Source organism: Salvelinus sp. IW2-2015, linkage group LG2, assembly GCF_002910315.2.
Source record: "Salvelinus sp. IW2-2015 linkage group LG2, ASM291031v2, whole genome shotgun sequence".
Lineage (NCBI taxonomy): Eukaryota > Metazoa > Chordata > Actinopteri > Salmoniformes > Salmonidae > Salvelinus > Salvelinus sp. IW2-2015.
In genome coordinates, this window is record NC_036839.1 from 13,600,601 (window position 1) to 13,616,252 (window position 15,652).

A 15,652-nucleotide genomic window follows, 5' to 3' on the forward strand; every position below is an offset into this window, starting at 1 on the left:
AGCAGTGGTTCGCGCTTTCAGTTTCGCYCGAATGCTTCCATCAATCCACGGTTTCTGGTTTGGGAATGTTTTAATAGTTGCTGTGCGTACGACATTGCTGATGCACTTGCTAATAAACTCGCTCACCGAATCAACGTATTCGTCAATGTTGTTGTTTGACGCAATGCGGAACATATCCCAATCCACGTGAACGAAACAATCTTGAAGCYTGGAATCAGACCTGAGCGCGGGAGCTTCCTGTTTTAGTCTCTGCATCCTMAGACCATTCATGTGTGGGGTTGCTTCTCAGCCAAGGGAGTGGGCTCACTCACAATTTTGCCTAAGAACACAGCCATGAATAAAGAATGGTACCAACACATCCAGGAACAGTTTGGTGACGAATAATGCCTTTTCTAGCATGATGGAGCACCTTGCCATAAGGCAAAAGTGATAACTATGTGTCTCGGGGAACAAAACATAGATATTTTTGGTCCATTGCCAGGAAACACCCCAGACCTTAATCCCATTGAGAACTTGTGGTCAATCCTCAAGAGGCGGGTGGACAAAAAAAAACTCACAAATTCTGACAAACTCCCAGCATTGATTATGCAAGAATGGGCTACCATCAGTCAGGATGTGGCCCAGAAGTTAATTGACAGCATGCCTGGGCGGATTGCAGAGGTCTTGAAAAAAGAAGGGTCAACACTGAAAATATTGACTCTTTGCATCAACTTCATGTAATTGTCAATAAAAGCCTTTGACACTTATGAAATGCTTGTAATTATACTTCACTATTCCATAGTAACATCTGACAAAAATATCTAAAGACACTGAAGCAGCAAACTTTGTGTAAATTAATATTTGTGTCATTCTCAAAACTTTTGGCCACGACTGTACATTGCAAAGTCTCAAGTCTACAAAAAATATTACTGGAATACCTACAGTGGAATAAAAACAATACTATGTTATGTATAGTGTGTTGTGCAGCCAGCAGGGTATAAGCAACTGAAGCATGGCGGAGAACTTAAACACAGCGCAGGAGCCTGCTGGCTTTGATACAAACCTCCCTGATCATTATTGTCTTAGACAAAAACCGTGCTTTGAAAGGGCAAATATGTGAATCCATTAACACTTGCAGGTTGTGACAAAATAGCTCCCTACACCTGGTTGCGGTTGGTCAATAAAGTAAACGAATATAAATGGTCAACAATTACCCTTAAATAAGCTGTAGCTCTACAGTACTAAAGATCCTGTTTCAATTTAATCCAAAACATACATTAAAAAAATTATTTGAAGGTAAAAAATTGGAGACAAACCTTGGTGGCAAACCTTGGTGGCATAGATAGAAGACAATGGGGGTAAATTTAACATTGAACGGTTTTGGTTTATTACACTGGTTTTTATTTTGGTTTGTTGTCAATATTCAGTATGACTCAGCAGCAGTAGAATAGGTGATTATGCTTTATAAGCACAAGCTGTCTCTCATGTTCTGGTGTGCCAACAAAGCATGATAAAGCGCTGAAGTGGCTCCAGACCCTGAAGGGATATTCCCTCATAAATAAACAAGCCAGCCTGCCTCCCAACGGGCCTTTCACATCTGCATGTAAGCTGTGCACACAGCGCTGCTGACTCTCCCTTCATTTAAATGCATCATTGATTGCCATTTGTATGCCATTAATCCACGTAAATGGATTTTGAATGACGGCCATTCAGAAGAAAAAAAAGGCAACATGCAATTTAATACAGTAATCCTTTCAGAGATGAGACAGAGAAATGCAGGCTTTAAGTAGTGGCCCGTAAAACTGAGCTTAGTAAATGGGAAAAGAATGGGAGCACTGCTAAAGTGATATGCAATAAACCACCCAGAGAGAAAAACACAGGGAAAGACATGCATTAGGGATGACTTACTTCATCTGATCCTGAACCGAAGATAAGCAGGTCAAAGGGMATCGCAGCCACCATGTCTATAAGGAACCAGCCTTTGAAGTATTGAATGGCGATCTTCCCTGGTTGGCTGACCACTTCCTCGTTCAGGTTCACGTAGGTGGTCCGGAAGTTGATAACAATGTCAACGATGAACATGATGTCCACCATGAAATCCACCACGTTCAGGGGATTGCAGGAGTATCCACACTCGCGCCTCATTTGCTCCTCGCGGTCATTGAGTAGGAAAGCAGCAGAGTAGGGAGTAAGGATGGCTGTATAGATGACCAGCAGCAGGATGAGCCAGTCCCACATAGCTTTGAAGGGACTGTAGTGGAGGATGGTGAATCTGTCCATGCGTGGAGTCTGGAGCTTGTATTCCGGAAGGACATCAGCGCCAAGTGACAGTACCTGTAGTAGCAGAGCGAGAAGAGGGGACAGCAACCACTAAGAGCACTAATTAACTAGGTTTCTGATAGAAATCAAGTTTTACTCTGTAGATATGAGTGTCAAGCTTTTGTCGGAATGGCAAAACATTAATCTGACAGTTTTACCAGAGTCTGCTTTTAACTCACTTGACTCAGCTAACCTGAGAGTAAATGCTGCACAGTCCTCTCCTCTCAATTGACAGACATGACAATTGCCCCTGTCTTGGGATGTGAATCACGTGACTTCCAATATAGATGTGTTCCACAGGATCACTGCCTTACCGTCTCACATTCTGGCAGTAAGTAGTAGTAAATTCATCTATTGATTTTGATTAATTTGATATGATATGATAGTATTYAAGGAGGATAATCCGGTAACGTGTCATAGCTGTACATCTTTTGATAAGACTACTTTATGCTCTTTTTTAGARATTTGTAGTGCTCGATTCATAACGYTGGMATAGATACAACAGACAGTGTCCAACATTCAACAGCTTGGTTAACATCTCTGTAAGCTTTTCTCCATGGTTGGACTCTATGGCTTGTTATGGTTATTCAAGCAATGTTGTAATCTAACAGCCAGTGAGTKCGTGGCTTTCRMSWRCTCTGGATCTTAATGAGCTCTGACYGGCTATCTAYGAAAGACCTATCTGCTGATAAATAGTGCAGGAGAAATTATGAGGCCAGAGGGTTTGTTTTKTGTTGTCTCAGCACATCCACAAGAAGAATTATGGATTCTTCATTGCATCCCGACAGCTACTGATGTGAAAAACCCATTGAATGGCCAACTCAAGGTACAGCAACACAGAAATAGAGAGTTCAGTAGGATGATGGCTGTATTTATGAGTGAGAATGGCTTGTCCCTTCTATAGATTGRCATTGTCAGGAGTGCTTTGTTTTCACCTGTCAAAGAAGGTCTGAGTTTACGGGAAAGCTTGGTTTTCTATCCTACAGACTGTGCTGAGGTTTGACACTGACATTAATGAGACGACAGTCACTGTACAGTGGTTAGTTGTCCTAGGCACAAGCAGAAGAGTTTCTGCTACACACTACACTGCTGGACTTGTTTTTCCACAGAGCACAAACCTCAATTCATTGAGGATGCCCAAGCAGCCATTAGCGCAAAAAAATAATCATATGTGTCAGGCATTCATTAGGTACATGTCTTATTTTCTGCATGATGTAACAGGAAAGTTGTACGAAAAAATTAAAAATATATTTTAATGTGATTATACCAACAAATGTTACAACAGTCAAATGTGGCTTTCCATACAAATGGCGTCAACTGTCTCACCTGTGTGACTTTTTCAGTGACGTTGTGCGTTCTGTCCTTGACCTTGGGTGCTATGATAGTGTTTTCTGACGATGGAGGAGATTGTGCCTTATTTTCYTTATTCCGCTCTGRGAAGTTGAGCGCAATCAGCGGGATCTTGTTGATGGTGCTGTACTTGTTGATGTTGGACTCCGAGGTGGAGCCCAGCAAACTGGACTTGAAATGATTGAACGGACCTGGAACGTGAAGAAAACCCAAAGGAATTGACTATGGAGAGAGAGGTGGTAATACAGTATAGCACAGCTCTAGTAAAGAGCATGCAGTAGTATTCATGGGAAGCGGACAGAGCTGACCCCCCCCCCCCCCCCCAATAAAACAACATGGCTGTCTTTCATGCAGGTGTTGGGCGGGGATAGCAATATTAGCAATCAGTTGAGGCAGCAGGCTTCCATTCAGGGGGTGTTGATCAATCATCAAAAGACATTTAAAATAAGCTGACATGACAAAAACGTCACCACACCTAAATGTCTAAGTCACAACACATTCTCAAGTGCAGCACTTCCATTGAGAGTAGAATTTCGGGGCGAAATAATCATAATTGAGGGCAATTGCCTTGATTAGGATACATGCTTCAAACAGTCCAGTGCACATCAAGCATGGTCAGAGAACACATCGTTACCTCTGATATAGCGACCATTGTCTAAAAGCAGCATTATATAGGTGAGAGGAAGAGAGAAATACATAGTACTGTGGATGCAGATAATGCTGACATAAATCTGTAATAGCATACTATCATACACAATTATTGAGCAAGGAGCACTCTCAATTCACAAAGATGACAATAGCTCTGTCCCCATTCTAAATCTAGGTACCACAAGGCTTTCATTAGACATTTCATTATCCTACTTTACCTTCACTTGCGTGTCGGTCCCTGAACATGCTCTTGGAGTTGCTGAAGCCTTCTATGTCGTGGACGGAGGACGCTCGRCTCATGCTGCTCCCGCTGATGCTGCCTCTGGAGATGGTGTGTGCCAGGCAGGTGGTGGACTGGTGCGCCTCRGTCTGGTACAGCCTTTCCCAGGGGTACTGCTTGGGAGAGGAGTGGCTCAGGGGTCCGGGTCCATGCAAACTGGCCTGGGAGGAGTGGTGGCTGGAGCTGATGAGGGCCCGTGTGTCTTTGGCATTGGTGGGGCTGCAGTTTTCCTTGGTCGGAGGCGACTGGAAATTGGTCAGAGCCACCGAGGAGGAGGGTGAGTCCACCATGACGGCATCTGGGTCCTCTTGTGGAAGAGACTGTTTGTTGGAGACCAGACTCAAGGCAGCCTGGCGGAATCGGAAGAATCGTCCCTTTCCTAAACAACAGAAAATGTTGGACGTGTTTATTCCRGCAGTAAACAATCAGCTGAAGAAGTGACACAAAAGTATGATTTTTGACTTGAAAACAAAATGTCAAGGATCTAAATCACAAGCAATGGCAACAACTCTTCGGTCAATTCAGTCACATTTTCAATTCATGCTAATCTCATTACCGTTCTTTGAGTTGGAAGGTGCACTTTCATTTCTCTGACTGTGTGGAATTCTATAATCAGATTACCTTATATGTGTGCATGATCAAACAGGGAAAGGTAAGCAGGAGAATCAACCTTTTAATCCAATGGCATTCAGTGGTACGTGACTGAATCACCTTGGTTGGCTCATTACCCCTCGGTGCATAGTGTGCATACATATATGTAGTGTTCTGTCTTCTTTGATGATTCATTAATTCAACTTTGATCAACTTTGTACACCGCAMGGTATCATTATCCATCATACCGCGTTCAAGTCGAAACACTTAACGGAAAAGGATTCTCCTTCCTTAATTTTTTTTAAATTAAATTAAATTTTAAATTTTTATAAATTTTACCCCCTTTTCTCCCCAATTTTCGTGGTATCCAATCGCTAGTAATTACTATCTTGTCTCATCGCTACAACTCCCGTACGGGCTCGGGAGAGACGAAGGTCGAAAGCCATGCGTCCTCCGAAGCACAACCCAACCAAGCCGCACTGCTTCTTAACACAGCGCGCCTCTAACCCAGAAGCCAGCCGCACCAATGTGTCGMAGGAAACACCGTGCACCTGGCCCCCTTGGTTAGCACGCACTGCGCCCGGCCCGCCAGAAGAGTCGCTGGAGCGCGATGAGACAAGGATATCCCTACCGGCCAAACCCTCCCTAACCCGGACGACGCTAGGCCAATTGTGCGTCGCCCCACGGACCTCCCGGTCGCYGCCGGCTGCAAAAGAGCCTGGGCGCGAACCCAGAGACTCTGGTGGCGCAGCTAGCGCTGCGATGCAGTGCCCTAGACCACTGCGCCACCCGGGAGGCCCCTCTCCTTCCTTAATTTAACTGAGAGAGATGGTGTGTCCTGTCCAGTATCCCATCTCATGTGTGCCCACTGTCCAGTAAGATCTTCAGAGAGGACACACAGGCACATTATAGACGGGAGGGAACTGTAGTTTGGGAGATGGGAGGGAACTGTAGTTTGGGATCATTAGCAATAGAAGAAGGGTTGAAAATGAGCCCCAGGCTCACTCATAAATATGAGGCAGCCATCATTCAGCACCCTCCTTACATAATGTTACTGCCATCTGTTTCCATTCTCCGGGCCACATGAGCTGATGTTACAACAACCCTAACACACAATAAAGCCATCACACTCAACAGGGCTCCTGGACAGGCCTCTGAAATAMCCCCTAATGGCAGGAGGTCTGCAATTTACATAGTGATACATGACTCAGTGTCTATATTGTAGGTGTTTCCGTTTACAATCATATTAGATGCCTGAGMGAAGTAGGCGGAAGAGGGAAGACTTCTGAAGTTCTGCTTGTTTCGACTGCCCCTAAAAACCAACTAATCCCTTTCAAAAGAGCCTACAGTTGAAGTCGGAAGTTTACATACACCTTAGCCAAKTACATTTAAACTCGGTTTTTCACAATTCCTGACATTTGATCCTAGTAAAAATGCCCTGMCTTAGGTCAGTTAGGATCACCACTTTATTTTAAGAATGTGAAATGTCAGATTAATAGTAGAGAGAATGATTTATTTCAGCTTTAATTTCTTTCATCACATTCCCAGTGGGTCAGAAGTTTACATACACTCAATTAGTATTTGGTAGCATTGCCTTTAAATTGTTTAACTTGTGTCAAACGTTTCGGGTAGCCTTCCACAAGCTTCCCACAATAAGTTGGGTGAATTTTGGCCCATTCCTCCTGACAGAGCTGGTGTAACTGAGTCAGGTTTGTAGGCCTCCTTGCTTGCACACACTTTTCAGGTCAGCCCACAAATTTTCTATGGGATTGAGGTCAGGGCTTTGTGATGGCCACTCCAATACCTTGACTTTGTTGTCCTTAAGCCATTTGCCACAACTTTGGAAGTATGCTTGGGGTCATTGTCCATTTGGAAGACCCATTTGCAACCAAGCATTAACTTCCTGACTGATGTCTGAAGATGTTGCTTCAATATATCCATATAATTTTCCTTCCTCATGAAGCCATATATTTTGTGAAGTGCACCAGTCCCTGCTGCAGCAAAGCACCCCCACAACATGATGCTGCCACCTCCGTGCTTCACGGTTGGGATGGTGTTCTTRGGATTTGCCACCTATAAATKAAATTCTAGGTGGCAAAGCTAAAAGGGGAGAAGATGCGGAGAAAAAAGAAGGATTGGATCCTGAAAAAGTGGCCACAATAACTGGTGAGTAGATTTTGTTCATCGGTTTTCAGCCCCTATGCTATGAGACTCGAAATTGAGCTCAGCTSCATCCTGTTTCCATTGATCATCCTTGAAAGTTCCTATACCTTAATTGGAATCCAGCTGTGGTAAATTCAATTGATTGGACATGATTTGGAAAGGCACACACCTGTCAATATAAGGTCCCACAGTTGACACTGTATGTCAGAGCAAAAACCAAGCGATGAAGTCGAAGGAATTGTCTGTAGAGCTCTGAGACAGGATTGTGTCGAGGCACAGATCTGGGGAAGGGTATAGCATTGAAGGTCCCCAAGAACACAGTGGCCTCCATCATTCTTAAATGGAAGAAGTTTGGAACCACCAGACTGTTCCTAGAGCTGGCCGCCCAGCCAAACTGAGCAATCAGGGGGAGAAGGGACTTGGTTAGGGAGGTCACCAAGAACCCGATGGTCACTCTGACATAGCTCCGGAGTTCCWCTGTGGAGATGGGAGAACCTTCCAGAAGGCAGCACTCCACCAGTCGGGCCTTTATGGTAGTGGCCAGACGGAATCCACTCCTCAGTAAATGACACAWGACAGCCCGCTTGGAGTTTGCCAAAAGGCACCTAAAGACTCTGAGACCATGAGAAAGAAGATGCTCTGGTCTGATGAAACCAAGATTGAACTCTTTGGCCTGAATGCCAAGCGTCATGTCTGGAGAGAAACCTGGCACCATCCCTACGGTGAAGCATAGTGGTGGCAGCATCATGCTGTGGGGATGTTTTTCAGCGGCAGCGACTGTGAGACTAGTCAGGCTTGAGGGAAAGATGAACGGAGCAAAGTACAGAGAGATCCTTGATGAAAACCTGCCCCAGAGCCCTCAGGACCTCAGACTGGGGTGAAGGTTCAACTTCCAAAAAAACGATMTAATATATTTTAGAATAAGGCTGTAACGTAATAAAATGTGTAAAAATMATKGGGGTCTGAATAGTTTCCGAATTCACTGTATATTTTGAGAATCATTATAACTATCATTGCTAGCATAGCTGACATTAGCTAGCTAGCTACCAACTAGCTAGCWGGCTAACATTACCCTACCTCAATAAAACTTGGATTTGGCTTYGAAACARGWTAACATTTCAAAAGAAGGCAAATAATTAGTAAGAAAACCATTTGTCATGATTTTGATGTCACCAGATTGAATTTAGATGCAGTATAACTTTAGCCAGCTAACTAAGATTGAGGGGACCACTAATATTTTAGCTAGCTAACATTAGCWTTGCCGGCTATTTTTGACAAACTTTSCCTGTAACAGTAATGGCAACATTGCCATCTCTCTAAAGTAAATTTGACGACGTCATAATATGGCAAATTTGTTTCCTACTAATTACTTGCCTACTTTAGCAATGCCATCGTATTTCCATGGCACTCTAAGTTAGTGTCATTTAAACGAAACAGTCACATTGGCCTCCAAGGTGTAAACCATGTCTAGGTCACAAATAAATATAGGATGCAGCTATTGTGGTACTAGCTAACTCATATCTGACTACAACAGTGTACTAACTAGCAGCAACAAACATCAAACCAACCCAGGGRCATAGCAACTGCCTGAAGCTAATCCAATCTGGATCCAGTCAGTCTACATCTGTAAAGAATAGAATTAGCTTCCAAAGGATATTACGTTATTTCTCAAGCCATGTTAATAATTCAAGGATGATGACAATCGTTGACCCCGTTGTTCTGTTAGACAAAGTGCACAGCTGGGTGCCAGACTGATCCCCTGGTTCCCATAAACGGATGCCGGGACCTACCAGAAGGAGCAAAGGTGGGTATCATAACATGTCCAGCAATGTCATTGCAATGGTTTAGTGACCTTAAAATCATTTCATTCACCGTTCACTTGCTATTTTCACAGCTTGTCAGGCAAGACCTCAGAATAAAAGTGTTATGCGACACCCTTGTGACACCTCCTCCGTTGTTGCCAGTCTCCCTCTGCAACAGATTTCACAGGCTCATCATTTGTACAAATACCGAAAGTAACCCTCTTCATTACTTTGATGCATTTGATAACCCAATTGTGAAACATAATTGATGTAAACTGATATTATTCTTAGATGCGTATAATGTCAAACCATTTACAAGCATTTCGCTACACCCGCAATAACATCTGCAAAACACGTGAATGTGACCAATCAAATTTGATTTGATTTATCCAAGGCATAACATAGCCTGGTGAAACCAGCCTGATCGTATCTATGAGCTGTATCTATGAGCTGTATCTATGATCGTATCTGTATCTATGAGCYGAATTACTGTCTTACCTCAATTAGCCACAAAATAACTAGTTTAGAAGCAACTTCTTTGCTGGAAGCTGTCACTATATTTTCCCCCACYTGGGCCATCCACCGAGCAATTCGATTTCAGCCAACGAGCTTCAGCCCCTCGCTATATGAGTGACAGCTAGCACGATGCACCCACAGCAGAGTGYGAGAGGGAAAAARGACATGTGATATAGTACGCAATTTACAGGGACCACTTTTGGCTTGTGAGTGCAACTTTCTGAACTTCTGGCTAGAAAGCATAGAAATATACCAGAGAATTGCTTTAATATCATGGATCATACAGATCATTATGATGAGATCAAATGGACTCATTGCTGCTTCCACACCGATCTCGACAAACCATTTCTGTATGGACCGCACTTTGTGCACGGGGGCGTTGTCATGCTGAAACAGGAAGGGGCCTTCTCCAAACAGTTGCCACAAAGTTGGWAGTACAGAATCATCTTCACTGGAAATAAGGGGCCTAGCCCGAACCATGAAAAACAGACCCAGACCATTATTCCTCCTCCACCAAACTGTACATTTGGCACTATGCATTGGGGCAGGTAGCGTTCTCCTGGCATCCACCATACCCAGATTTGTCCGTCGGACTGCCAGATGGTGAAGCGTGATTCATCACTCCAGAGAATGTGTTTCCACTGCTCCAGAGTCCAATGGCGGCGAGCTTTACACKACTCRAGTCGACGCTTGGCATTGGTGATTTTAGGCTTGTGTGCGGCTGCTTGGCCATGGAAAKCCATTTCATGAAGCTCCCAACAAAAAGTTATTGTGAGAGGCAGTTTGAAACTCAGTGGTGAGTATTGCAACCGAGGACACATTTTTACATGATACGCCCTTCAGCACTTGGCGGTCCTGTTCTGTGAGCTTGTGTGGCCTACCACTTCGCGGCCGTTGTTGCTCCTAGATGTTTCCATTTCAGAATAACAGCACTTACAGTTGACCTGGGCAGCTCAAGCAGGACAGAAATTTGGTGAACTGACTTGTTGGAAAGGTGGCATCCTATGACAATGCCATGTTGAAAGTCACTGAGCTCTTCAGTATGGGCCATTCTACTGCCAATGTTTGTCTATGGAGATTACATGGCTGTGTGCTTGATTTTATATACCTGTCAGCAACGGGTGTGGCTGAAATAGCCGAATACACTCATTTGAAGGGATGACCACATACTTTTGGCCATGTAATGTATGTCATGTAATAGATTGGCATCATCACTCTTACGGTCTGTAAGGAAGATGTTTCTCTGGTTTCTGACCTGTGGAATAACAAGTAGGTAGGTGACAAGGACGATGGTTCCAGCAGTTTACAAACAATAGGTCCAACCCATCATTGAGTGTACCTGTTGGGCCAAACATGTTGTTCGTAAATGGCTGGAACCATCTCCCCAGATGGCCATCAACCTGCCTGTTGTTCCACACCGACAATTTGCYCTTGTACACATTACAATACAGTGTAGCCTTTTGTCAGCGGATGCTCAGTCAGTTTTAAACAACAGCTGTCTCTAATTGAGGTTATGTGATGGTTCATCAGTGATTCTATAGAAGCGGCAGCAGGATAGAGTTTACTTGATTCATCTATGTCTTCAGCATTGTATGGGCTGATGACAACTCTGAGGAMAAATTGAAGATGATGCTGAGATTGCTAGTGGTTTTAAATTGATTGATCATATCACAGAAATGTCAAATCCACGAACACAATCATAGCCAAATCTTCTGTAGGGTTCACCTGAGCAAAGTACTAGGTTTGAGAATAGATACAGAATATTGATCCTGAATATCTAGTTGTTTACATGATGGTAAACCAGGTGCACAGCCTTATGTGCAAATTCCCACTCTTATTTCTGATAAAGTTTTGAAAGGCTCTGCATTTATCTGGCTCCAGGTCATCTATAAGTCTTTGCTAGGTAAAGCRCCGCCTTATCTCAGCTCACTGGTKATCATAGCAGCACCCACCCGTAGCACGCGCTCCAGCAGGTATATTTCACTGGTCATCCCCAAAGCCAACTCGTCCTTTTGCCGCCTTTCCTTCCAGTTCTCTGCTGCCAATGACTGGAACGAATTGCAAAAATCACTGAAGCTGGATACTTATATCTCCCTCACTAACTTTAAGCATCAGCTGTCAGAGCAGCTTACTGATCATTGCACCTGTACATAGCACATCGGTAAATAGTCCACCCAACTACCTCATCCTCATATTGTTATTTWTTTTTTTGCTCCTTTGCACCTCAGTATCTCTACTTGCACATTCATCTTCTGCACATCTATCTCTCCAGTGTTTAATTGCTAAATTGTAATTATTTCACCATTATGGCCTATTTATTGCCTTACCTCCCTAATCTTACTACATTTGCACACACTGTATATAGATTTTTCTATTGTGTTATTGACTGTATGTTTGTATATCCCATGTGTAACTCTGTGTTGTTTGTGTCGCACTGCTTTGCTTTATCTTGGCCAGGTCGCAGTTGTAAATGAGAACTTGTTGTCAACTGGCCTACCTGGTTAAATAAAGGTGAAATAAATAAAAATATATATTTGTGTTTGACATTCCTCTATCGTAATCGCTCCTCTTTCACCCCAGCTGCCAAACTAACCCTGATTCAGATGATCATCATGATTACGGAGACATAATTTATAGATCGGCAGGTAAGGGTGCTCTTGAGCGGCTAGATGTTCTTTACCATTCGGCCATCAGATTTGCCACCAATGCTCCTRATAGGACACGTCACTGCACTCTATACTCCTGTGTAAACTGGTCATCTCTGTATACCCATTGCAAGACCCACTGGTTGATGCTTATTTATAAAACCCTCTTAGGCCTCACTCCCCCCTACCTGAGATATCTACTGCAGCCCTCATTCTCCACATACAACACCCGTTCTGACAGTCACATTCTGTTAAAGGTCCACAAAGCACACACATCCCTGGGTCGCTCCTCTTTTCAGTTCGCTGCAGCTAGCGACTGGAACGAGCTACAACAAACACTCAAACTGGACAGTTTTATCCCAATCTCTTCATTCAAAGACTCAATCATGGACACTCTTACTAACAGTTGTGGCTGCTTTGTGTGATGTATTGTTGTCTCTACCTTCTTGCCCTTTGTGCTGTTGTCTGTGCCCAATAATGTTTGTACCATGTTTTGTGCTGCTACCATGTTGTGTTGCATCCATGTTGTTGTTATGTTGTGTTGCTACCATGCTGTGTTGTCATGTGTTGCTGCCTTGTTATGTTGTTGTCTTTGGTCTCTCTTTATGTAGTGTTGTCTCTCTTGTTGTGATGTGTGTTTGGTCCTATAGTTATATTGCAGGAGGCCTTTTGCCTTTTGGTAGGCCGTCATTGTGAATAAGAATTTGTACTTAACTGATTTGCATAGTTAAATAAAAGTCAAATAAAAAATTAAATAGATGTAACACTGTTGTGTATGCTAAAGACATTTTGTATATGCTCTCTATCCACAGGAGATGMACATCAGCAGTCATGAACCCCCAGTCCCGCATCCACCACACATTGACCTTCCTTTGGGCTTCCTGGGGCCTGGCAATCCCCTTACCATATTGGAGTGACAATCATCGAGCTAGAAGCACATTATGTAAAGATGTATAAATGTAAATACTATGCAATGAGACAAAGTAAATTTTTTCATAAAACAATCAGTGGACTTTACCTATAACAAATGCATTCACATACACAGTGCATTRGGAAAGTATTCAGACCTCTTGACTTTTTCTACATTTTGTTTCGTTACAGCCTTATTCTAAAATGGAATAAATAAAAATAAATACATCTACACACAATACCCCATAATGACAAAGCAGGTTTTTAYAATTTTGTCTGAAGAGTGCAGAGACAGGATTGTGTCGAGGCACAGATCTAGGGAAGGGTACCAAAACATTGCAGCATTGAAGGTTCCAAAGAACACAGTGGCCTCAATCATTCTTAAATGGAAGAAGTTTGGAACCACCAGACTCTTCCTAGAGCTGGCCGCCCAGCCAAACTGAGCAATCGGGGGAGAAGGGCCTTGGTCAGGGAGGTGACCAAGAACCTGATGGTCATTCTGACAGAGCTCCAAAGTTCCTCTGTGGAGATGGGAGTACCTTCCAGAAGGACAACCATTTCTGCAGCACTCCACCAATCAGGCCTTTATGGTAGAGTTGCCAGACGGATGCCACTCCTCAGTAAAAGGCACACGAAAGCCSACTTGGAGTTGTTTGCCAAAAGGCACCTAAAGGACTCTCAGACCATGAGAAACAAGAMTRTCTGGTCTGATGAAACCGAGATTGAACTCTTTGGCCTGAATGCCAAGCGTCAGGTCTGGAGGAAACCTGGCACCATCGCTACGGTGAAGCATGGTGGTGGCAGCATCATGCTGTGGGGATGTTTTTCAGCTGCAGGGACTGGGAGACTAGTCAGGATTGAGGGAAAGATGAACTGAGCAAAGTACAGAGAGATCCTGAAAACCTGCTCCAGAGCGTTCAGGATCTCAGGCTGAGGCGAAGCTTTACACCACTTCAGCCGTGGTGTAAAGTCAAGGGGTTTCAAAACTTACCGAATGCACTGTACTGTATGTCAACATGGGCTTTCATAAGACACCTAGACTTTTATAAAGCTACGGCTGCAGTAAACTCTCACCTTGTAATGAAAATGATTTACACACATTTTTAAAGACCAATCTTATATGATGATGGCCTAATTCCTATAAGGAAGCACACAACACATGATTCTTATACAATTCCTGTGTTTCTCACATATGTGACAATATATACTGTCAGGCATTTAGTTCTGTATAATGCCTGTGTATGAATGTGGTGTACTTCATATAAGACACTTATGTGATTCATAGAGACCCTTTCAAAGGTTCCATACGTTGTACTTTTATACAGGTGTAACAGGATGGGCTATTGTGCTAGAAAACGTTTCATAGCCTACTGGAATGATATTGAATAACGATATTATTCATGATATGCATTACAGTGAGTAGGAGTTATGTTGAGAAGTTATGCATTTCATAGTAAATGAGGCCTATGATATTTCCATTGACATTTTGCCATGCTGGCTGCAAATGCACAGCCTGCTGTGTCATCATCTGCTCTCGCTTTTTTCCCATACGGTGACCCTAAACTCGGAGCTTCTACTCCAGCCCTTGCTGCTCGACTCATCTGTGGACCACACGTCCTCTCCCTCGGCTAGTCTAAGGACGAGCAACACATTGTATAAGTTGATTTTCAATATTGGAAGCTAACTGCTAATAGACTTATGATTTTTTGATTTCATAAGTAAATTGTAAGTAATAGAAAGTACTGGTACCGCTAATCCTGTAGCWTTATCAGTTTAATATTTGCATTAGGTACATACTGTAGCCACTATGTGAAGTATTTTCTTTTTGATTCATCTATTTTTATACGCTAGCTAGCAATAGTCAGAGCCATGTATTTCATGTTTCTAAATACAGTATTGCTAGGGGGCTGGCCCAAGTGGGCCAAGCTTGCAGTGTGTCAACAAAATGTGTGTAGATTCCTTGAATAGGGAAAATGGCGCCACACAGCTTCCAGAAAACAGTTGCTTTCAAACTCAGGATTTCATGGTTAATTGAGTAAAGACAGTAATTCTGCTAATAGATTTTGCATGCATTAACTACGCCGAGACACGTGCAGCCCAAAGCGGGAAGTTAAAAAAAGACGTAAAATTCGCCAAAGTTCCGAAACGTCTCTTTAATCTGCGTGAAAATTACCACAAGATCTAAACCCAGCATCACCAGGCATGGCCTCCTGCTTCACGTGCTCCGGCACATGTTTCGTTTTCATTCAACTGGGACTGCTTGGTATGAATGGTCACTTGCAGATAGAAGCTGTTGATTTATGAATGGTAGGAATTATTGGATMTATGTGCCTGTTTAAGTGTATTACTCGTGCTAATGTCAGAATACAATGTTCCCAGTTTTTTTTTGGAGAACACAGTTCCTGTGTGTTTTGTGGAAACGTCAAAAGAGCAGAATATTTGAGAAGCAA

The 15,652-nt window shown here is 43.2% G+C and overlaps 1 protein-coding gene across 1 annotated transcript in view; it reads right to left on the reverse strand.

Annotated features, from left to right (window-relative positions):
- Positions 1-15,652, reverse strand: part of LOC111972743 (voltage-gated inwardly rectifying potassium channel KCNH7) — a 127,212-nt gene that overhangs the window by 82,529 nt on the left and 29,031 nt on the right. The window contains exons 4-6 of the mRNA XM_070449339.1: positions 4,515-4,955; positions 3,625-3,839; positions 1,888-2,313 (exon numbers count right to left, since the gene is read on the reverse strand). Of these exons, the coding sequence (XP_070305440.1) occupies positions 1,888-2,313; positions 3,625-3,839; positions 4,515-4,955 (1,082 nt within the window). The remainder of the gene's footprint in view (positions 1-1,887; positions 2,314-3,624; positions 3,840-4,514; positions 4,956-15,652) is intronic.